Source organism: Cyprinus carpio, chromosome B7 (genome assembly GCF_018340385.1).
Source record: "Cyprinus carpio isolate SPL01 chromosome B7, ASM1834038v1, whole genome shotgun sequence".
Classification (NCBI taxonomy): Eukaryota; Metazoa; Chordata; class Actinopteri; order Cypriniformes; family Cyprinidae; genus Cyprinus; species Cyprinus carpio.
In genome coordinates, this window is record NC_056603.1 from 38526692 (window position 1) to 38549510 (window position 22819).

Sequence of the window (22819 nt, forward strand, 5' to 3'; positions counted from 1 at the left end):
ATTTTTGACACTGTTTAAAAAGGTCATTTAAAATAAATTATATTTTAGAGTTCTGGATACAGCAAAATTACTAAAATAATTTCTTTTCATTTTAATGAGTGTCTGATCAAACTCGGACAGTATATATATGGATCCCAGTGGAACCTTTCCTAAATGTCCGTGGGGCTGAGGAGAAATTCGGGATAGTTACTTACAATTCTAGTCAGCAGTTTAATGTAAAGTTTTTCATTTGGTGTTCTGACTGTTTTATAAATCTATTGAAACTGTTCTTAACCCTTCCGATTTTTATTATATTAACCTACATGTTGTCTGTGATTGTGTATTTACAGCAGAGAAATGCTTCTATAATGTCTGAAGTCATACGGATTGAAGTTGTTGGACGTGACATTGTGAATTTAAAAAATCCACTTAAAATACGTTTCCCAGTGAATAATTACAAAAACGACTCAAACGTACGCATACCTTTTCAAATGTTCTCAAAATGTCCTAAAATTTTTAATAATTTGTTAATTCTGTTTTGTGTTGATATTAATAGAAAAGCTACAAATATTCCTGTCAATACTATGATGAACAAGGTGGGTGGGAACTAAAGTGATAGTTCACTCAAAAATCAAATCTATGTCATCATTTACACACTCATGTTGCTCTTAACCTGTATGCTTTTAGTTTTTCTGTGGAATACAAAAGAAGAATTTATCAAGAATATTCATGCAGTTATTTTCCAAGTAGTGTGACAAGTTCCATAAAGACAAGAAATCTGTAAAATTGACATAAAAATGGTATATATGTCAAACTTACTGGAATTTAAGTTATTCTTCTGTGTGCACTCTCAGAAAAAAAGGGTACAAAAGCTGTCACTTTTTTTTTTTTTTTTTTTTTTTTGTTCTTAAATGTATTAATAATATGGAATATGTAGGAAACAACACCTGGAAAACGGATGGCTGCAACACCACTCAGATCAATGATACTGTTGTGGAGTGCTCCTGTGACCACATGACCCCTTTTGCTGTGCTTCTAGTGAGTACTGATCCATTTATTCAGGCCATTATTAAACGTTTAAGGCAGCAAAAATCACTCTGTGTTGATATTAATTTGATTCCCTCCTTCAATACCACATTCCCGTTATCTCTTCTGCACTCTGAATAGGTTGATGTGAAAAACATGGATGTACAACAATGGGAAATCTTGTCGTACATCAGCTACATAGGCTGCAGTCTGTCTGCGGTCTTTTCTGCTTCCTCCATCTTGTCGTTCATTTTCAACAGGTGCTGTTCCATTTGTTTTCATATAAATGTGTATATAATCTGCACTTTAATTCACATTCACATTTACACTTATCCCAAAAGTATGCATATAGATTTACATTAAAGCATGTAAAGTGGGTGGCAAAAAAAATAAAAAACATTTAAATGCATGCATGTGTTTCACAGGAACGCAAGAGCAGAAGTGTCCAGCAGCATTCATGTGTCTCTAAGCGGCGCTCTGTTTCTCCTCAACATAAGCTTCATGTTCAGTGAGTGGGGCGCCACACTGACAGTGAAAGAAGTCTGCGTGTTTATTGCCGTGACGATGCACTACAGCCTGCTGTGTTCTTTCACCTGGATGGCTATTGAAGCCTTGCACCTCTACCTTCTTCTGGCCAGAGTGTTCAACATTTACATCAAATACTACATGTTCAAGTTGTCCCTAATCGGATGGGGTGAGCATCAAGATTAAATGTACAGTAACATTACAAAAATAGACTCATAGAACAACTCATAAGTCAATGGAGGCAGTGTTTTCAACATACAGTATTCAGGGTTTCAAGCGCAAAGCATTGAAACCCTATCTTATCTTTTTATTATTCTCTCATAAAACTGATCAGCCAGGCTGAAATGTAAGACATAGAGACTTGAAACTTGGTCAGATACAAGGACTCTGCCTACAGCAATCAAAATTGCGAAATTGCTAATAACTCGTAATAACCCGTTCTATTATTAAACTGTTTGCCATAGACTCAAGTGTCTCATTTCATTGGAATCTTTTGATCAAGATGAAGAAGCTGTATAAGTCCTATTTCATTTCCGCCACTGAAATTTTCTGCCAAGGAGAAGACTCAGAACTATAAAATATAAACTCAGAAGAGTGAGACATTCAAAAAGTCAGAATTTTGATGTCAACTCACAACTCTAAGAAAAAGTCTCTAGATTTCGCATGTAACCATGGTTTCCCGAGGGAATGAGATGCTGCATCGTAACGCTATGGGAACGCCTTCAGTGTGACTGCGCTCTGTATCATGTGTGTAATCAGTCCAATGGATGGGCAAGACGTCAAGGGCGGGGTAACGTAGAGACCAGCACACTTAAAAGCACGTGCGGTGGATATAGTGGCAGCTTCTGGGAAATGAAGTAAGCACTCGCAGGGATGCCGGAAGTATGGCAATGAGATGCAGTGTCTCGTTCCCTCTGGGAACCATGGTTACATGCGTAACCTAGAGACATTCCCCTTCAGGAACTCAAGCTGTGTCGAAACACTATGGGAACGAGTATGACCACGCCGCCAGACTTACAAATCTCTGCCTAGTGTGGAAGAGCACAGCTAAGGTGAGAGAAAGGGAGCCAGGAGTGGCGAAGAATGCAGGTAAGAACCTGACAAAGTAAGAGGGGTGGACATCCCGCAGCATCCTGAAGGCCAACTTCTGAAGGAGTGAGCCTTGACCCTCAAGGGAGCTTCTCTGGCTGGAGGCCTCAGCCTCAACGCACCATGGAGGAAACATGAAACTAGTGGGTCTCTCCCGAAAGACCGACCACCGAGAGGGGCTTGGTAGGCAGCTAGAGCCACCACGGAAACCTCCAAGGTGGAGTGGGATAACCTCAGTTGAGAGACCAGATCTTATGAGCTGTGCCACCTCAGGGGCCACATCCACAGTTCCGGGAAAACCCCGCCTGAGAGAAGAGGTCCCTCCTGACAGAAATCTCCCACGGAGAGCGATCGAGAAGGGAAATCAGGTCCGAGAACCATACTGGCCCAGCCAGAATGGGGCCACTAGCAGAAGACAGACCCCATCCCGCTGTACTCTCTCAAGAACTCCCGGGAGCAAAGCGATCAGGGGAAAGGCATACAGACGAAGCATCAGCCAAGTCGACATAGCATCCAGTCTGAGAGGAGCTGAATGCATCAGAGAGAACCAGAGGGGACAGTGCAATGTCTTCTGAGTCGCAAACAGGTCCACCTGAGCCTGGCCAAACAGTCTCCAAATCTGCTTCACCACCTCGGGGTTGAAGCCTCCATTCCCCGGGCCTCGGTCCCTGCCTCGACAGGATGTGTGCTCCCATATTGAGATGTGGGTTGAAAGGGGTGGGATGTGAAATGCTCTCAACGAGAGGAGATTCCCCTGGGACCACACAAGGATCTGGTGCATCAGCCTGTAAAGGAGGCACAAACGCAGACCACCCTGGTGGTTTATGTAAGAGACCACCGCTGTGTTGTTGGTGCGCACCAACACATGGCGATCCCTTAGTTCTGGGAGAAAGTGTTTCAATGCTAGATACACAGCCAGCATCTCCAGACAGTTGATGTGACATTAAAGCAACGAAGAACTTTAAAGCAACCGGACATTTGTTCGTTTATGTTGAAGATTTGATGTCATGAATGGATATTCTGCCTTTATTTCTACGTTTTCAGACACAAAACTAGAATGAATGTCATCTTTTGAACTCGCATAAACTCTTTGCATTTTACATGCACATCTCGATTTCATAATAAAAGTCCGAACTTGCCTTATTATTTTGATACGTGCTTGTAACAAATTTAATAAATTACTTTCCAATATCATTTCATTTGAAACACAGAAAATCACCCAATTTGAAAACAATGACAGTTCACATGTTAAGTATTACAAAGAAATAAATCCTATGAAGTTATAATAGAAACATTAAGAAATTATGACTTAAGTGTAGATTTGCTCATCCTGTAATCTTTTCCTCTTGACAGGAATCCCTGCTGTTCTTGTTGGAAGTTTGCTGTCAGTTCAACAACTCTCCCGTCCATTCTATGGCGCCATAGGTGTGACCTTATCGAATTCGAATGCAACAAATGCAGTGTGAGTCCTCATTTTATAACTTACCCTGTTTATTTTTTACCTTGCTTTTAGCTCTTCTTTAGCTTTCGGCATTTTTTATTATATGTTGTACAGCTGCTGGATCACAGAGCCTCTCATCCTGTATGGCGTGAACCTTTCCTACTTCACCATCATATTCGTGTTCAACACAATAGTTCTAATCACAGTGTCCAGACAGATCTTTAAGCTAAAGAAAGTGGACAACAAGCATAAGAAAATACCAGTGAAGGATGCCAGCACAGTGCTGGGCCTCATGTGTCTGATGGGAACATCATGGGGTTTGGTTTTTCTTTGCTCTGGATATACCAGCTACCCAATACTCTACATATTCTGCATTTCAAACACAATGCAAGGTAGGTTTACTCTAAGTCACAGAACTACAGTGGAGGTAAAAAAAAAAAAGGGAAAATATGCCTATAGACATAATGCTGTACAATATAAATGCTTTCCGATAATATAATAATAAAGTTTGTCAATCATCTTTATTGTTGACAGGCTTTTCTATCTTTCTGTGGATGTGTCAGACAGCAAGGTCAGAAAAACAGAAAGCAGCTCATACCAAGTCTGCATCCACTGTGGACACCTTCACTATTGAAAAACAAAAGGAACCAAAATGACCAGTCTCATGATGAGCTGAATAGATTTATGACTACAAACCATTGTTCTCAATAAGGTTTTTTATTTATATTTATATTATATTTATATTATATTTAAAAACAATCTCTCTTTTTTCCCAGTCCATATGGTTCCTCTAAATGCGAAACAATTCCACACTCTCGCTGTGTCTGAAATCACACCCTTTATCCACCTTATTTTGCAATGTGGGAGTAAGTCTTTTTCTTTGAATATGCGATTCATTTGCCGCTATAGGTAAATAACTAGAAGAATAAGTGCAGTCTACCTATTTGCACTACAACCAGTGTGTTTATGATTATGGTAATGAATTAAAATACTATATCAAAATAACAGATTGCAATATCAAGCAGCATAACAGACTGTATTTGTAGGGGTAAAATAACTGGAAGTGAATAACACTGAAAGGCTTGCAAATTCAAGTTAACCCTAACCCAAAATAAAATGTCCAAATACTACAGATTCAGATGCAACATCACTGTCTGAGTTCACTACTTGTTTTCATTTACTCACTGAAGTGGACTTATGTTGGGAATAGTGAATGAGGGTATTGGGGGCGAATTTTGGATACTGCTTTGTTCTCAATCTGTGATTTACTTTCTTCTGCAGAATACAATGTGTAAACTGTTTTGTGTATTGTAATGTAGAAAATAGTGTATGCAAAATAACATTTCAATGTTGAACTTTATAGAGGTTTCACTATATTTACGATACAGATGCACAGTGCTATGTATTTCCTTTGTTCTATTCATAGTAAGTAAGAAGACATGTGATGGGTAACTTATCTTTTTTCCCCTAAGCTGTACATTTATTCAAATTGCAGTTTCTTTAAATTTCTTTAGAACTTTAAGTTTATTTACATTTAGCAATAAAGCCAAGTCTAAAATTCTGAGCTTCTGAGCTAAAATTCTGTGTGGGTCTGTTGAGTCCATTAGCAACACAAAAATATTGTCAGTACATTTTAACTGTTCCTATAGCTCAAACAGTACAGTGTGGCACAAGCAATGGTAACAACATGGGTTTGATTCCAGCGAATGCATAAACTGATCAAATGTATACCCCTCGATGCAATTAAAGTTGTTTTGTACAATATAACTACAATATAAAATGCATTCAGAAAGTATTCAGACCCCTTAATTTTTTTAAACATATTTTCTTATGATGCATCGGAATGCAAAGATGTTTTAAATTCATATTTTTGTTTGTTTATTTGTTTAAGTCTATACTCCATACCTCTTTAAGGGGAAAGGAATGTAGAATGATTTTGATAGATGATGAAAATAATCTAAAAACTTTTATCATGAGGCTACAAACACCTAATAAAAAAAAAAATCAAGGGGTCTGATTACTTTGTTGGAACAAGCTCAACATACAGTGTTCTGTGTTCTATTTTAAATTTCATTATATGATTTTAAAACAGTGGGTAAACAAGAAAAATGTCCACCACATTTAAGCAGGTTTGGATAAAAGGATCTCTGATCACAATTACAGAACATACCTCCCATTTAGTGGTGTTAATCTGGTACCTGATACTAATTTTCTTAATTATCTGACAAACCGTATTTAACTGGCAGCATTCCTATAACTTTCACTGAAAATGCAAGATGGCGGTGTTGCTCTAAGGTGACTGAAAACCTGTTTTGTGCAGCAGGAGTTTGGCGTATACATGGCAGAGTGAAAGCAAATGTTTATCACAACCAAGATTTTAGTTGGAATCTTCTATCGTGCTACAGTGGTTTGTTCTGTAATGAATTGATCTCTGTGTCCACAAAATAAAGGTTTTTGCTGAAATGCCTTGGTTATTTTGTCAAACATGTTAGTAGAACAGTGGTTTGCACTGCTAATATTCCTTCAAATTTTAAGTAATGAAGATTAAAATTATTTCAGAAAAAAATCAAGTATTTATAGATTGTTCTCTAGTTTTGATCTCCACAGTAAGTTAGTATGCCAATGTAAAACTTTTAGTTCATAATATTTGCATATATGGAAAATGAGCAGCTCCGAGAGATATTTAAATGTCAAAACACCAACATGCAAACAATCATGACAGAGATGATGTTATTCAATTTCTTTATTAAAGTTACAAAGCAAACTGTATGTTGTGGGCTCAAATTGTGAAACACTTTTTGTCACATATCCCAACTAAATCCCGACTAAACTACTCTGAATAATGGAATTCACTGAATTTATTTTTACTATTTTTTACTTCTTTTCCTAGATCACAGAACTTAAAATTTCTTGTTGAGTAATCTGACTAAACTCTTTAAATTTTTTGTTAAATAATTTCCCTTCTTGTTGTTTTTCCCCAAAGGTAGAATCAAATTTTGCACCTAAGAAGGTTTGAACAAATCAACACTAAAAAAAATAGTGAAACATATTGGAACACTGGCATGCACGATGGCAATAATTAATGAAAATGAGTTTTTAGTGCCATCTAGTGGCTGGTAAAGGAAACTACATCTTCTTACATTGTCGAAAGTTGACTTGTAAATCATTGTTTGAAAATTAAAATGTTTCGCTTTAAATCAGATCATAGAGATTGTCGTTGAGATTGCAGGGTTGCCTTACTTGGCTCAGTTAGGAAGTGGAAAGTGTCACCTTACCGACTAAAATAAAGATAACATCAAGGTATCAAAGTATACAAAACAACAATGAATATGTTCCCATAAACTTTTCCTTAACTGAATGGGAAAAGCCATGGCTCATAGTTAATAGGTTTAAAGTATTTGTATTTTTCAGACTTGCCTACTGTTTGTGTTTTATGGAGCATCATCATTTCAGAACCTATAATCCCTTACAGCATAGAGACTCATAGAAATGTATTATTTTCAGTTGTTTTCATTTGAATAAGAAAGTATATACATCTGGGATGGCATAAAGAGTATTTTCATATCAAATAAATAAATAAATAAAAGGCTGTAGTTTGAATGACAACGCTATATATGGCAGAATTATTTTTCATGAAAACCAGTGGGCAATAGGCAAATTCATTCAAATGCTGCCGTTAACAATTTGCATTGGATTCATTCTAATGACTATAATTTCCAACATAATTTATTTCTGGTTAGAAAAATGTGATGTATGACAATCAAGATGGGATGCCAAAATCATTATAATATATAATATATAATGCCATAATAATATTCTGAAGCCTGTTAGTAACGAACCCGTTTCACGCTCACTTTCTTGTAAATAATTAACATTTGCTAAACATTTACAAAATCGCAATAAGGTAATAAATGAGCTCTTCCTGAAATAAGTAATACTTCATAAGAATAATTTATTATTAATTATTAATACTTGAATATGTTGTATTTAGAATTTATGCTTTGGTACCTTGGTTTTGCTCCAAGGAAAATATTTGCACAGGATTTCCATAATGAAAAAACAGGTTGACAGTGCAGACCCATGTGGGCCATCAGGCTTCTGACTTCAATGGATGACTTCAGTGAAACACAATGGCTACCAAGCAGAAAACCTCTTTTTTTTTTTTTCCTGTTGTGAATAACGAACACAGATATTGTGCAAATGTGAAGTTCTTGCATGAACACAAGCTATGTCTCATTTAAACCCTTTCAAACAAAAGCCAAAGCACGATCATCTGTTGAGTGTCTCCGATCAACACAGAGTGTTTTTGAATGAATTGGTTGAGTAAATGACTAAAGAACTCATAAAGGCTGTCCCTTGTCACTAACAGTGGAGGATAAAGTAAACATTACCCTAACAATGAAACAGCATAGGCTACTTGTACACTACTCTTACAATGCCAGAAATGCCAGATAACTAATACGCTAGTCTGAATTTATCCTACAGTATGTCTCAGTGTCAGACGGCACATCATCAGGCCAACCACAGTCTGTGCAATAAATGTCTAATGCATACTGTTTACGAAACTAAAAGTACATTGTCAAACTAGCAAGCACTTCCTCAAATGGCACATATGAACTAAATATATCATCAATGATCACAGTCTGTCTGACAGTCTTCCTGTCCAAGTGGGTGTTTGTTGACCAGAATAAGCAGCGGCATGCAAGAGGTGGTATAAACCAGACCTGATCAGGTCGTGAGATACAGAAAAATTCCCACCATTAATGCACAGACTGACAGCCATTTAGAGCACACAAAACAAGTGTGCTCAACACAATGTATATCTTTCTACATATCCAAACCTAAGACCGGGACTAACTCTATCGTCTTTACTAAACCACCAACTAATTACAAGCTCTAGTGATCCAGAAGTGGTCAATAAATCTGTCAACCTTGTAATCACAAATAAATGCTTGCTTTTAAAGGAATTTACCCACCCTTAGGCCATCCAAGATTTTTGTGTCTTTGTATCTTTTTTAAGTTTGTATCTTCATCTGAACAGATTTGGAGAAATTCAGTATTACATCACTTGTTCACCAATGGATCGTTTGCAGTCTCTGAATGAGAGTCCAAACAGCTGATAAAAACATCACAGTACCCACATGTAAGCAATCCACTGAAGGCTAACATACAGTCATGGCCAAAAATATCAGCACCCTTGGTAAATATGACCAAAGAAGGCTGTGAAAATTAATCTGCATTGTTAATCCTTTTGATCTTTTATTTAACAAAATCACAAAAATCTAAGCTTTCATTGGATAATAAGAATTTAAAATGGGGATAAATATCATTATGGAATAAATGTTTTTCTCAAATACATGTTGGACACAATTATTGGCATCCCTAGAAATTCTTAGTAAAATATCTCTGAAGTATATTCCCATTCATATTAACAATTTTAAGCACTCCAGAGTGATTATGAAAATGAAATTATCCAGCTATGGCTTACTGTTTCACAGAAATATAAATAGGAGGGAAAACAAAGCCTAAATCCCCTTAATAATCCATCACAATGAGAAAAACCAAAGAATATATTTCTGATGTGCAGCAAAAGATTATTAAGCTTCACAGATTAGTGAAGTGGCTTTAAGAAAAGAGCTAGGGCAGTGACAATTCCCATTTCCACCATTAGGGCAATAATTAAGAATTTCCAACCAACAGAAAATGTTAAGAAACTGCCTGGAAGAGGAAGTGTGTCTATATCGTCGTAATGCACAGTGAAAAGGAAAGTTTGAGTGGCTAAAGACTCTACAAGGACCACAGCTGGAGAATTGCAGAAAATAGTCTCAGGGTCAGAAAACCTAACCAAAAAAAACAGCAAACAGCACCTACATCACCTCATGTTGTTTGGGAGGATTTCAAGAAAGCAGCTACAGCAAGAGAGGGACAGGCTAAAGGCCCAACTGGATTCCCAGCTCTCACTGCAGACTCAGAGCCACTGGGCCATGATAACAGCCCTGAGAGAGGAGATGAGAGAACTGAAAGAGGAGAAAGACACTCATCGCAAAGACCTCACCCCCACAGAAGACTTCTGTGAGAGTGGTGACAGCACTACAGAGGGTGGTTGGAAAAGCCACAACCACCTTTCCAAGTGCAAAAATCACCATCTCCACACTGCTGCCACGAAAGAACTTCCACCCAGATACAATTCAGCAGGTTAATGCAAACTTCTCCAGAGCCTGTGCACTCCAACCTCGTGTACACCTGGCACATCACCCCTCCCTGGACCTCATATGCCTCTACGACCACGTCCACCTGTACAGAGCAACTGTTCCTGCCTTTGCAAAGACACTAAAAGATGTTGCACTAAACCGTAGCATCCACACCACTCCCAGAAGCAGCAGAGCTAGGCAGAACCCAACCAGACCGGGAAACAACCAGCACCAGAAGCAGGCCAAAGACCCAAAGACCCCCCTCAAAACCAAAGCATCCTCGTCCAGCACCTGATCAAAGCCTGCGATCAACTCTCTACCCCATCCACAGTCAACAGACTAGAGTACAACCTCTCCTGCCTCGGAGTGAAGGACATCTGGGAAGATCGCGTCCTGGGTGCCCCGGGTCTGTGCAGAGAAACACACGGAGTAGAGGTGGTGGGACTGTTAGCAGCATGCTGTATACTTATCCTGGACTTGTGAGCGTCAGCCCGGGAGGTTTTCAGCGCGGCTCTCCGCTCTCTCAGCTGGGCCTGACTCTGCTCCAGGACCTGAATCTGCTTCTCCATGGCCTCCAGCTCGAGCTGCAACAAATGCAGCTTGAATGTGTTGTCACCTGCACTCAAAGGTAGACATACATCCGCCATTAAAGCAAGTAACAGTAAGTAAAGCAATGGTAATGTGTGTGAATAGAGTATTAGCAATGCACGCGGTTTTAGCGGCAACCACGCTGGTGATGCTAACGGGCTATAAGCTAATAGCGGACTCGGGATATCAAAATAAAACTAGTTATAACAAGGCACTTTGACTGTTTTTGTTGTAGAATACGATAGAGGATATATTCACACGTTATAGAAATGAAAATGATGGTGTATAAAATAGATTTTAAGATTAAAAAATAGACAAAGAATTAACGTGACGGAGCTCAAACTCGAGACACACGGCAGCAACAAACAGGAAGTGAGTGATCCAGATGTGTGGATAGACCACTTCTCTAACCTCTTCAGCAATATAAACAAAAACCAGGAACAAAACTCTCTATACAATAGGCTATGTGTTCTAGATTATCCCGTTACACTAGCTGAACTGTGCGATAATATACAAACACTTAAAACCCAAAATGCATGTGGTATCGATGGCATTCTGAATTAAATGATTAAATGCACAGACCAAAAATTCAAACTGGCCATTCTTAAACTGCTTAATATATCATCCTTAGTGCAGGTGTATTTCCCAGCACCTGGAACCAAGGCCTCATCACCCCAATTCATAAAAGCAGAGACAAATTCGACCCTAATAACTATCGCGGAATATATGTAAACAGCAATTTAGGTAAACTCTTCTGTAACATCCTAAACAGCAGACTCCTTCATTACTTTACTGACAGGAATGTCCTGAGTAAATGTCATATTGGCTTCAGACCAAAATACCGCACATCAGACTATATATACACTCTACATACCTTAATTGACAAAGAAACCAAACAAAATAAAAGAAAAATCTTTTCATGCTTTGTTGACTTCAAAAAAGCTTTTGACTCCATCTGGCATGAGGGGCTTTTACTTCAATTAATCCAATGTGGCATCGGAGGAAAAACATACAACATCATTAAATCCATGTACACTAATAACAGATTTGCAGTTAAAATTGGCAACAAACAAACAGATTTCCTCCCCCAGAGTCGTGGCGTGAGACAGGGCTGTAGCTTAAGCCCTACATTATTCAATATCTACATCAATGAACTAGCAAGAGCTCTAGAACTGTCCCCAGCACCCGGTCTTACCCTACTAGATACTGAAGCTAAATGTCTTCTGTTTGCAAATGATCTAGTGCTGCTGTCTTATGATTAAGAAAAATATAAAACTTGACATCCCAATTGGAATCTGGCTAAAAATAATCCAATCAGTTATAGAACCAATCTCACTCTACGGATGTGAGGTCTGGGGTCCACTCACAAACCAAGACTTCACCAAACGGGACAAACACCCAGTAGAGACTCTGCGGGCAGAATTCTGTAAAAATATTCTTCGTGTACAACGAAAAACTCCACACAATGCCTGCAGAGCAGAATTAGGGCTGTACCCACTAATAATTAAAATGTAAACAAAAGCCATTCAATTCCATGCGCACCTAAAAAGCAATCATACTGAGACCATCCACCATAAAGCCTTAAACTACCAAGAACTGAACCCAGAGAAAAGCCCCCGCAGCCAGCTGGTCTCAGAACTGACTTTACAATCCAAAACCCCAGCTAGACTAAACCAAATCATTAAAACACAGAAAGAGAAATATCTGAAACATTGGACAGAAGCAACAGCTCAATAAGGTAAATTAGAATGCCATCTGTCTGTAAACAGAGAATATAAATTGGCAGAATACCTAAACACAGTGGCAGACCCTAAACTAAGAAAAGTCCTGACCATGTACAGACTCAGTGACCATAACCTCACTATAGAGACAGGCAGACAGATACAACAAAAGGACAAACTGCCATACATTCTAGGAGAAACCTCAACAAGCTCTAACCTGGCTGCAAGGTGCGTCCTGCCATGATAAAAGGACAAGCAGTAGAACAGAACCACAAGTCACAGCTGTTCAGCCCACATAAACTGACATGACAGGATCCACTCCTTCTCCTGTCTCTTTATTTGAATTTTTATTAGTACTTTTGTTTGACTGAATACAGATATATAGACTCTATATATATCTATTCTTATGTATATTTGTGTTAAATGTCTTTTAAAACGTTTCTATGCTTTGGCAATGTAAATATACTTTTTTACCATGCCAATAAAGCTGCTTGAATCTGAATCTGAATCTGATCAAGGAAGGGATAAAAGAAGAGTGTAACTGTTGCTCTGTCTCTTTTTCTTTGCGGACTCTTTCCTTTGCTGACACTCTCTTCTTGGTGCTCTGCCCTCTCTCCCTCTTTTTCTCCCTCTCTCTATCTCTCTCTCAGGTTACGTTTTACATACATGTTTGGTACAATTAACTATATGTTTTACCATCCTTCATCTATTTTGTAACCAATTCAAGTGTAAACATAACAAAATACTGTCATTAAACCATTTAAATGATAAATTGTGTGCTAACTAGTCTTGATTCAATATTAACTTTACAATGCTGCCTATTGCATACAATATTGTCACCCAATAGCAACGCTCCCCCACATATTTAGCTATTCTAACTGCGCTTATTTACGTTGTTGGTATAAGTGGCAGTGGGTGATAGACTAGAAATGTACAGTTTTATACCATCATGCTGTTAACGTTTCTTTAGTCATTCTGCAATCCTACAGCCTGAACCACTGTAATAAAACCACCCTTACATCGCTTTGGATAAAAGCGTCTGCCAAATGCATAAATTTAAATGTATTGTATTGTATTAAAATAGATGTAAATGGCTATTTTGGGGTATTTTTCTAAATGAACAAAGATATTTGATCAAATTATGTCATTTCCATGTCTGTATTCTTACCTCCATAAATCCTAAGATGTCCTTGAGAGCTAAAGATATGTCACTTCTTCTACTTCTGATCCTGATTTATGGCCTGGATGGTGGAGAATATAACAAGGGTAACTATTGAAAGCATTTACCTTCTTGTAAAAAATCAATGAAATCATATTAAATTGGTTCACATTGCTAGTTTAACTATAAACAATTATTAAAGCTCAAAGAGGTAATAAATGGTTAAATCCCTCTTCCTGAAATAAGTAATGCTTTCTTTATTTAAATATTTGATTTCCTTGTGTTCAGAATTTGTATTTTGATACTCTGGTTTTGTTCTAAGGAAACTATTTGCATACAATTTCCATAGACATTCACATTCAGTAAACAGGTTGACACATAAATAGATAAATAGATACAGGGGAGACCGAGGCTGGTCCTCACGCTTCTGACTTCACTGAATAGTTCTTTTAGGTAGCTTTATTTTTGAAACTCAATTTTCTTTTAAACTATTATAGGATTTCCATTGAAATTCAAATAGAAAAACAAAATATAACAGTATTATAAGAATGAAGCAATACTATAGAAATCGTAAGATTAAGGTCTGGCTAATGGATAAGACATGCTTATTGGGACAATAGTCACAAAAACAAATTGAAATGAAAAGATATTAAATGCAAAAGACGTTAGACATTTTAGTAGGTGAAGAATTAGGTGTTAAAAGAAGAATTAAACCATCAGGAACAGAGTGGCCAAGTCTGCATATTATACGCCACTTTGGGCTTCTTTTATTGTAAAGTTGCTGAAATAATGTTGCGGGTTGCATTTTTTGGGCTTATTTAATAAAATATAGCTTAAGATATATTTTCCAGTGCACTGAATAACACCCTGTCTGCTTGCAGTTAAAAGCCAACCAGTGCAATAATATAAGTGCTGCAGCGTAATTTGGCAAATGTCCCGCCCCTCCTCCCCCTCGTTGGAGAAAATCACGTTCAAAAAGAAGGCGCGTGACGCTGTAATCAAAGCAATGATAGAACTAGATGTAGAGGAGTGGGATGACTTTCTTTTAGCCTAATTTAAATTTTATACATTGTTTTTGTAATCTATTAATTATCACGGGCTGTAATAAAAAAGTAGTCCTATACTAATACTAAGAGTAAATATGTTTCGAATAGCCTATATTTTAGTAGGCTATATGTGCCTATGTAACAGCTCCCCTTTGAATCTCTTGTGTTTTTCTCCTTTTACATCTCTCCAATCCTATTCTGTCCACAGGTGATTGTAGAGGAGTTTTGTTCCCACTTTTGTTGCAGTTTGCTGATTTTTGCAAACATGAAGTTTTTGCATGAACATCAGCTCTGTCTCATTTAAACCCTTTCAAACAAAAGCCAAAGCACGATCATCTGTTGAGTGTCTCCGATCAACACAGTGGTGTTTTTGAATGAATTGGTTGAGTAAATGACTAAAGAACTCATAAAGGCTGTCCCTTGTCACTAACAGTGGAGGATAAAGTAAACATTACCCTAACAATGAATCAGCATAGGCTACTTGTACACTACTCTTACAATGCCAGAAATGCCAGATAACTAATACGCTAGTCTGAATTTATCCTACAGTATGTCTAAGTGTCAGATGGCACATCCTCAGGCCAACCACAGTCTGTGCAATAAATGTCTAATGCATACTGTTTACGAAACTAAAAGTACATTGTCAAACTAGCAAGCACTTCCTCAAATGACACATATGAACTAAATGTATCATCAGTGATCACAGTCTGTCTGACAGTCTTCCTGTCCAAGTGGGTGTTTGATGACCAGAATAAGCAGCGGCTTGCAAGAGGTGGTATAAACCAGACCTGATCAGGTAGTGAGATACAGAAAAATTCCCACCATTAATGCACAGACTGACAGCCATTTAGAGCACACAAAACAAGTGTGCTCAACACAATGTATGTCGTTCTGCATATCCAAACCTAAGACCAGGACTAACTCTACCATCTCTACTAAACCACCAACTAATTACAAGCTCTAGTGATCCAGTGGTGGTCAATAAATCTGTCAACCTTGTAATCACAAATAAATGCTTGCTTTTAAAAGAATTTACCCACCCTCAGGCCTCCAATATGAGTTTGTATCTTCATCTGAACAGATTTGGAGAAATTCAGTATGAAAGAAAGTGAAAAGTGAAAGTTGTGACATTTGCCAAGTATGGTAACCCATATTCGGAATTGGTGCTCTGCATTTAACCCATACAAGTGCACACACACAGCAGTGAGAAGTGAACACACCGTGAACACACACCCGGAGCAGTGGGCAGCTATATCCAGTGCCCGGGGAGCAACTGGGGGTTCAGTGCCTTGCTCAAGGGCACTTCAGTCATGGGTATTGAGAGTGGAAGAGAGCGCTGTTCATTCACTCCCCACCCACCTACAACTACTGCCAGCACCGAGACTTGTTCACCAATGGATCCTTTGCAGTCTCTGAATGAGAGTCCAAACAGCTGATAAAAACATCACAGTATCCACATATTAGCGATCCACTGAAGGCTAAAATATGAGTCCTTTTTCCATAATAATGTTTCCTCCTGTAAGGATAAAAGAACCTCAGATACTTTGATCTCACGAGAAACAGACAATACAAACATACACAGGCATCTTCGAGACACCACAGAGTGGAGGTGCAGGAGACCTCCTTCCCTTCTGTCCATTTGTTTCATTTTAAAACCCTTCACCCATCCTTCCTTCTACTCAGTCTGCTCAAAATGATTACATGGAAATGTCAATGCAAGTGAACTAACAGTCATGTCTGGTATCATTTGAAATGTCTCAGTGCAACTGGTACAATGGTCTCAATTCTTACAAAAGTAGACTAAAAGATAATACAGATCCTAAGAGTTAAGATATATTTTGCTTACTGTAATGGGAGTGCCCTTTCCCAGGGTATTCCATGTAAATTACCTTCTGTTCCCATTGAGCCACCCACCCATTGAGCTTAATGCCAATTGTTAGTTCCTGTCTCCATCTTGGGGGATGCATGTCTTGGTCTGAGGTACCTAAGGAATATTGCAAGAGGATCAGGGCGATTCTGTAGCCAGAAAGCCCGTAGTGTGGTGTGTGTCTCTGTACTCCATACTATGTATTTTCCGGAAGTCAGGAATGCATCCTTTACTCTTAGATTTATCCTTGAGAATTTGATGTCTTGTATTGACTTGATAACTTGAATTGGCATAATACATATTTACCTGAATGATAATAAATTGTTACATTTGATTCTATTCTGTTTTACTCTGTAATTATTGACTCTAGTAGATTAAGCTGTATCCTTGTTACCACATTTCCTGCGTCAGGTTAGTAATGGACTAAAATTCAGTTGATGGAGCATAGGGCACACCAATTGTATCTTTAGAGATCCGGCTAACACTTGGTATTAGTTCAAGTGTACTTAGATTGTAAGGGCTTCCAGGGAATTTCCGTTTAGGTCAACTCGATGTTGTTCGACCATCCTAAATAGGGTGAGCCTAAACTCTGTTTACTGTAATTAGATTAGATTCAACTTTATTGTCATTATGCAGAGCACAAGTACAGAGCTAATGAAATGCAGTTAGCATCTAACCAGAAGTGCAAGAATATAGTGTTTTATATACATAAAAGTGCAGAGTAAGTGAAGCTATGATTTACAGAATGTACAGTGGGGTTGCTATATACAGTTTTGAGCAGAGTATATACAGAATATAAATAGGAATGCAGTGAAGGATTGTATGTACATTATGAACAGAGCAATGTAGGATTATATATACACATTATGAACAGCAGCAATGTGAGAACTGGTAATAAATACAGTTGGATGAATGTGCAAAAAGTATTGTTAAAATGAATTCTATGTAAAATAACTAGTGCAATTAGATTTTTATAGAATAGTTTACTGTGCTTTGTACAGTAACAACCCACATAGCAAATGTCTTCTGGCCCAGATCCGGGCCACACAATCACTTTTCCCTCGGTCCAAGTGCCACAAAGAATGACGGCCCTGAAGTGGCCCAGAACTGGATTACAGACAAGAGCCACACATGGGCCATAACCGGGCCGAATCTCAGCCAGTTAATCACCCTGAACTGGGCCAAAACAGGTTTTATTATTGGTGCCAATTCTCAGCCTTAAGTAAACCAGAATCTCCAAATCTGAGCCACACCTGAGCCTTATATAGCCCAGACCCAACCAAGACAGCAAGCAGTTTGTTGGATTTCATGCGGGCCAGATGTGGGCCGGATCTGGACCAACACTATATTGCTGTCTGGGAATACAGAATCTTAATATTTCAGATTATTGCCTTGTATATTACTATAATCACAATTATTCATTTTGTGACATGCTTCGGTAAACCAGACAGCAACATAGTGTTGGCCCAGATCCGGCCCACATCTGTACATTAGTGTACACACAAACTATGCCAATAAAGTACATTAAACGGAATAGAAAATCAGACTTAAAACTCACACATCATGTAACTGTGCAATAAAAAAAAAAAAAAAAAAAAAAACCTTTTGCATTGATTTTTCTATTTATTTTTATAAAGAACAAATCAACCAATAAAGAGTGAGTATATAAAGAATGCATTCTATAAGAGAACCAGTACCACAGTAGTCCAAATGACGATACATTGCAGTTGCAGTCCTCTCTGGCAGAATATAATAGTAGTGCGAGGAGCAGGGAATAATCTAAATTGTTAAACGCTGAAAATACTATCCCGATCCACTCCGTTAAGGCGCGCGTTCCACACATGGTTCCACATTCAAAACACGCATCACCGGAAACACGGCATGTCGCAATCTATGACGAAACCGGCGAGAGCCAATGAGCGTTTGATATCGCTGCCGTAAAACTTGTTGTAAAACTTATTAACAGCACATTTTTCAATTGTTACTATAGCTACAGAGGAAGGAGATACATATCGCCGATGAATGCGGTTTGAATTTGGATCTGTTCTGTTCCTCACACCAAGCATTACATGGATACAGAGGATTTAAATAAAAAATAAAATACTTTCATGATAATTTTATTTAATGCTTGTGCATGACAGCATACTAATAATAATGATGTGCCTCATGGTAAACCAAATAATTATTACATGATGGTTAAATGATCTCTCTCTATCTATATATTTATTTCTCTCTCTCTTTTCATGTAAGGATTCTAAGATTATTTGTACCAAGAATAATAATATAAAATTTAATAAAATTTTAATTAAGTGCAGTTTAATGCACTTGACTAATTTGCTTAATTTTGAAATGATAATGTTTCATTCTGTTTTGACTTGCCATTTCAAAGACTACATATTACCAATACTACACTTCGTTAAAAATGTATGTGATCATTTAACCATTATCATGCATCTTGTTTATCATGGGTCAACATAATATGCTGCCAGATCATAGCCTGATTTGGGCCAAATATCACCTGACTGATCTGGGCCACACTCCTCCCACCAACAATCGGCCCTCAAATTGTTTGCCGGATCCCCGCCCTGCCGTCATTGCCACACATGGCCCAGCTCTGGCTGAAAGGGTACATGCCAGTGCCGACAGGAGGCCAGCAGTGCCAGCTTGAGGCCACATTTGGGCCAAGTCCGTTTGCTATGTGGGAACTTAGTTTACAGTGCGATAACTAGAACAGTGGGCAATCTGTGCAAAATATGAGTAGTGCAAATACATGTATGTAAAGTACTTTGAGCAGTGCAGTAATAAAGTACAGTAGGTGCCGGTTAGATTGGTGGTGTGGCGTTCAGAAGGGTCACGGCCTCGAGGAAGAAGCTCTTCCTAAGCCTGCTAGTCCGAAAGCGTAGGCTCCTGTAACGTCTGCCGGATGGAAGGAGAGTGAAAAGTCCATGGTTAGGGTGAGAGGCATCCTTGATGATGTTTCTTGCCCTGCCCAGACAGCGCTTGTGATAGATGTTCTCAATGGAAGTTAACTGGGTGCCGGTGATCCGTTGAGCAGTTTTCACCACTCGCTGGAGTGCTTTGCGGTCAGATGCGGAGCAATTGCTGTACCACACTGAGATGCAGTTTGTGAGTATGCTCTCAATGGTACAGCGGTAGAATTCCACAAGGATCCTGGGATTCAGGTGAACTTTCTTAAGGCTCCGTAAGAAGTAAAGGCGCTGCTGTGCCTTTCTGACCAGGGTGGAGGTGTTTAGGGACCAGGTGAGATCATCAGAGATGTGGATGCCAAGGAACTTGAAACTGGACACACGCTCCACTACAGCTCCGTTGATGTAGATGGGTGTGTGTGCATGACTCCTAGCCCGCCTGAAGTCCACAATGATCTCCTTTGTCTTCTGGGTGTTTAGTTCCAGATTGTTGGTGGCACACCACACAGCCAGGTGCGGCACCTCATCCCTGTAGGCTGACTCATCATCATCTTTGATCAGACCTACCACAGTGGTGTCATCTGCGAATTTGATTATGGTGTTGGAGCCATAAACAGGAACGCAGTCATGGGTGAAAAGGGAGTACAGGAGAGGGCTCAGTACGCAGCCCTGTGGCACGCCAGTGTTCAGGGTGATGATGGAGGAGGAGAGGTTATCTCATTTAACAGACTGAGGTCTGTTAGTCAAAAAGACTAACAATATTACAACAGTAATATTACTCTAGCTAAGTGTACATGGGGAAACCATGGCATGACCATACCAAAACTACTATCAGGGAATGTAATGTAATGTAAAGTAATGTTGGTTGGCTTATATCTATAGTAGTGGTCGTGACCTCTGACTAGAAATAATGTTGCTTTATTTAAGTGTGTACAAATTTATGGGGGCTTATTAAAAGTACTTTTAGAATGAGCAAGCATAGGAGCGGCCGTCTAAAGTATTAGCCAATTACCTCTGTCTAATAACCAAGACTGACGAGAATGTGACCGTAAGATACGCAAAGGCCAAAGCGATATCTTTGAGCAACATGAGCAACGGAATGAATGAGTACAATAATATTAAAGAATAAATGGAATAATCAAATGTAAGAATAATAAAACTTAGAGACAGACAAACAACCAATTTGCCTTTCAACCTAAATTCGAGGTCATACTAAAATGGAGTCAGATTAGATCATTAAATGGAGTCAGATTTGAGTTTAACCTAAATTGAATAACTCTACCCGCTGAAAAGACCGAACACACAGGAAACCTTCCTTGAACAGAGTGCGTTGTCCTTACACTCCAGTGAAAAAGTCATCTCTTCTTAATCAGGAGGAGAGAAATGTGAACAGATCAAGCACTGTTTACAAGTGTCCAAAACAGTTCTAAACAAATATGTTGGGGATTTTGATGTGAGAGGACAACAAGGGATGGACGTTTTCACCTGAGAAAGCGTTATTATGGATTATGGACTGGTATTATGGCCAGAAGCGATGCTTTAATATAAAATGCCTTAATGACTGATTTGTTTCTTACAAATGCAGCTTTGTACAGTCGTTGACAATTTTTTTGGGAATTTGTTAAATGTTGGTGTTTTGGTGATTTGTTGTTTATGTTTTTATAATAGCAATTTGCATATACTCCAGAATGTTATGAAGAGTGATCAGAATTGCATAGTCCTTCTTTGCCATGAAAATTAACTTAATCCCAAAAAAACCTTTCCACTGCATTTCATTGCTGTCATTAAAGGACCTGATGAGATCATTTCAGTAATCATCTTGTTAACTCAGGTGAGAATGTTGACGAGCACAAGGCTGGAGATCATTATGTCAGGCTGATTGGGTTAGAATGGCAGACTTGACATGTTAAAAGGAGGGTGATGCTTGAAATCATTGTTCTTCCATTGTTAACCATGGTGACAGGCAAAGAAACGCGTGCAGCCATCATTGCGCTGCATAAAAATGGCTTCACAGGCAAGGATATTGTGGCTACTAGGATTGCACCTAAATCAACAATTTATAGGTTCATCAAGAACTTCAAGGAAAGAGGTTCAATTCTTGTAAAGAAGGCTTCAGGGCGTCCAAGAAAGTCCAGCAAGCGCCAGGATCGTCTCCTAAAGAGGATTCAGCTGCGGGATCGGAGTGCCACCAGTGCAGAGCTTGCTCAGGAATGGCAGCAGGCAGGTGTGAGCGCATCTGCACGCACAGTGAGGCGAAGACTTTTGGAAGATGGCCTGGTGTCAAGAAGGGCAGCAAAGAAGCCACTTCTCTCCAAAAAAAACATCAGGGACAGTTTGATCTTCTGCAGAAACTATAGTGAATGGACTGCTGAGGACTGGGGCAAAGTCATATTCTCCGATGAAGCCCCTTTCCGATTGTTTGGGGCATCTGGAAAAAGGCTTGTCCGGAGAAGAAAAGGTGAGCGCTACCATCAGTCCTGTGTCATGCCAACAGTAAAGCATCCTGACACCATTCATGCGTGGGGTTGCTTCTCATCCAAGGGAGTGGGCTCACTCACAATTCTGCCCAAAAACACAGCCATGAATAAAGAATGGTACCAAAACACCCTCCAACAGCAACTTCCAACAACCCAACAACAGTTTGGTGAAGAACATTGCATTTTCCAGCACGATGGAGCACCGTGCCATAAGGCAAAAGTGATAACTAAGTGGCTCGGGGACCAGAATGTTGAAATTTTGGGTCCATGGCCTGGAAACTCCCCAGATCTTAATCCCATTAAGAACTTGTGGTCAATCCTCAAGGGGTGGGTGGACAAACAAAAACCCACTAATTCTGACAAACTCCAAGAAGTTGTTATGAAAGAATGGGTTGCTATCAGTCAGGATTTGGCCCAGAGAGCATGCCCAGTCGAATTGCAGAGGTCCTGAAAAAGAAGGGCCAACACTGCAAATACTGACTCTTTGCATAAATTTCATGTAATTGTCGATAAAAGCCTTTGAAACGTATGAAGTGCTTGTAATTATATTTCAGTACATCACAGAAACAACTGAAACAAAGATCTAAAAGCAGTTTAGCAGCAAACTTTTTGAAAACTAATATTTATGTAATTCTCAAAACTTTTGGCCACGACTGTACTTCACAAGACGTTAACTGATGGACTGGAGTCGTGTGGTTTACTTGTGTATTATTATGATGTTTTTATCAGCTGTTTGGACTCTTATTCTGACGGCACCCATTCACTGCAGAGGATCCACTGGTG

General features: G+C 38.9%; 1 protein-coding gene across 1 annotated transcript; it reads left to right on the forward strand.

Annotated features, from left to right (window-relative positions):
- Window positions 1-66: 66 nt before the first annotated feature.
- Window positions 67-5880, forward strand: LOC109087024 (adhesion G-protein coupled receptor G5-like). Its single transcript, XM_042728546.1, has 9 exons — window positions 67-215; window positions 330-452; window positions 536-575; window positions 917-1017; window positions 1147-1265; window positions 1431-1699; window positions 3973-4081; window positions 4175-4452; window positions 4595-5880. The coding sequence occupies exons 2-9, from the start codon at window positions 348-350 to the stop codon at window positions 4714-4716; spliced, it is 1143 nt and encodes a 380-aa protein (XP_042584480.1). The 5' UTR covers window positions 67-215; window positions 330-347; the 3' UTR covers window positions 4717-5880.
- The last annotated feature ends 16939 nt before the right edge of the window (window positions 5881-22819 follow it).

Excerpts from the sequence above, each read along its gene's own strand:
- LOC109087024 (XM_042728546.1), top strand. The coding sequence starts at position 348 with ATGTCTGAAGTCATACGGATTGAAGTTGTTGGACGTGACATTGTGAAT. Across the intron at positions 576-916 it reads TCAATACTATGATGAACAAG|GAAACAACACCTGGAAAACG; the intron begins GTGGGTGGGAAC and ends TGGAATATGTAG. Across the intron at positions 1,266-1,430 it reads TTGTCGTTCATTTTCAACAG|GAACGCAAGAGCAGAAGTGT; the intron begins GTGCTGTTCCAT and ends TGTGTTTCACAG.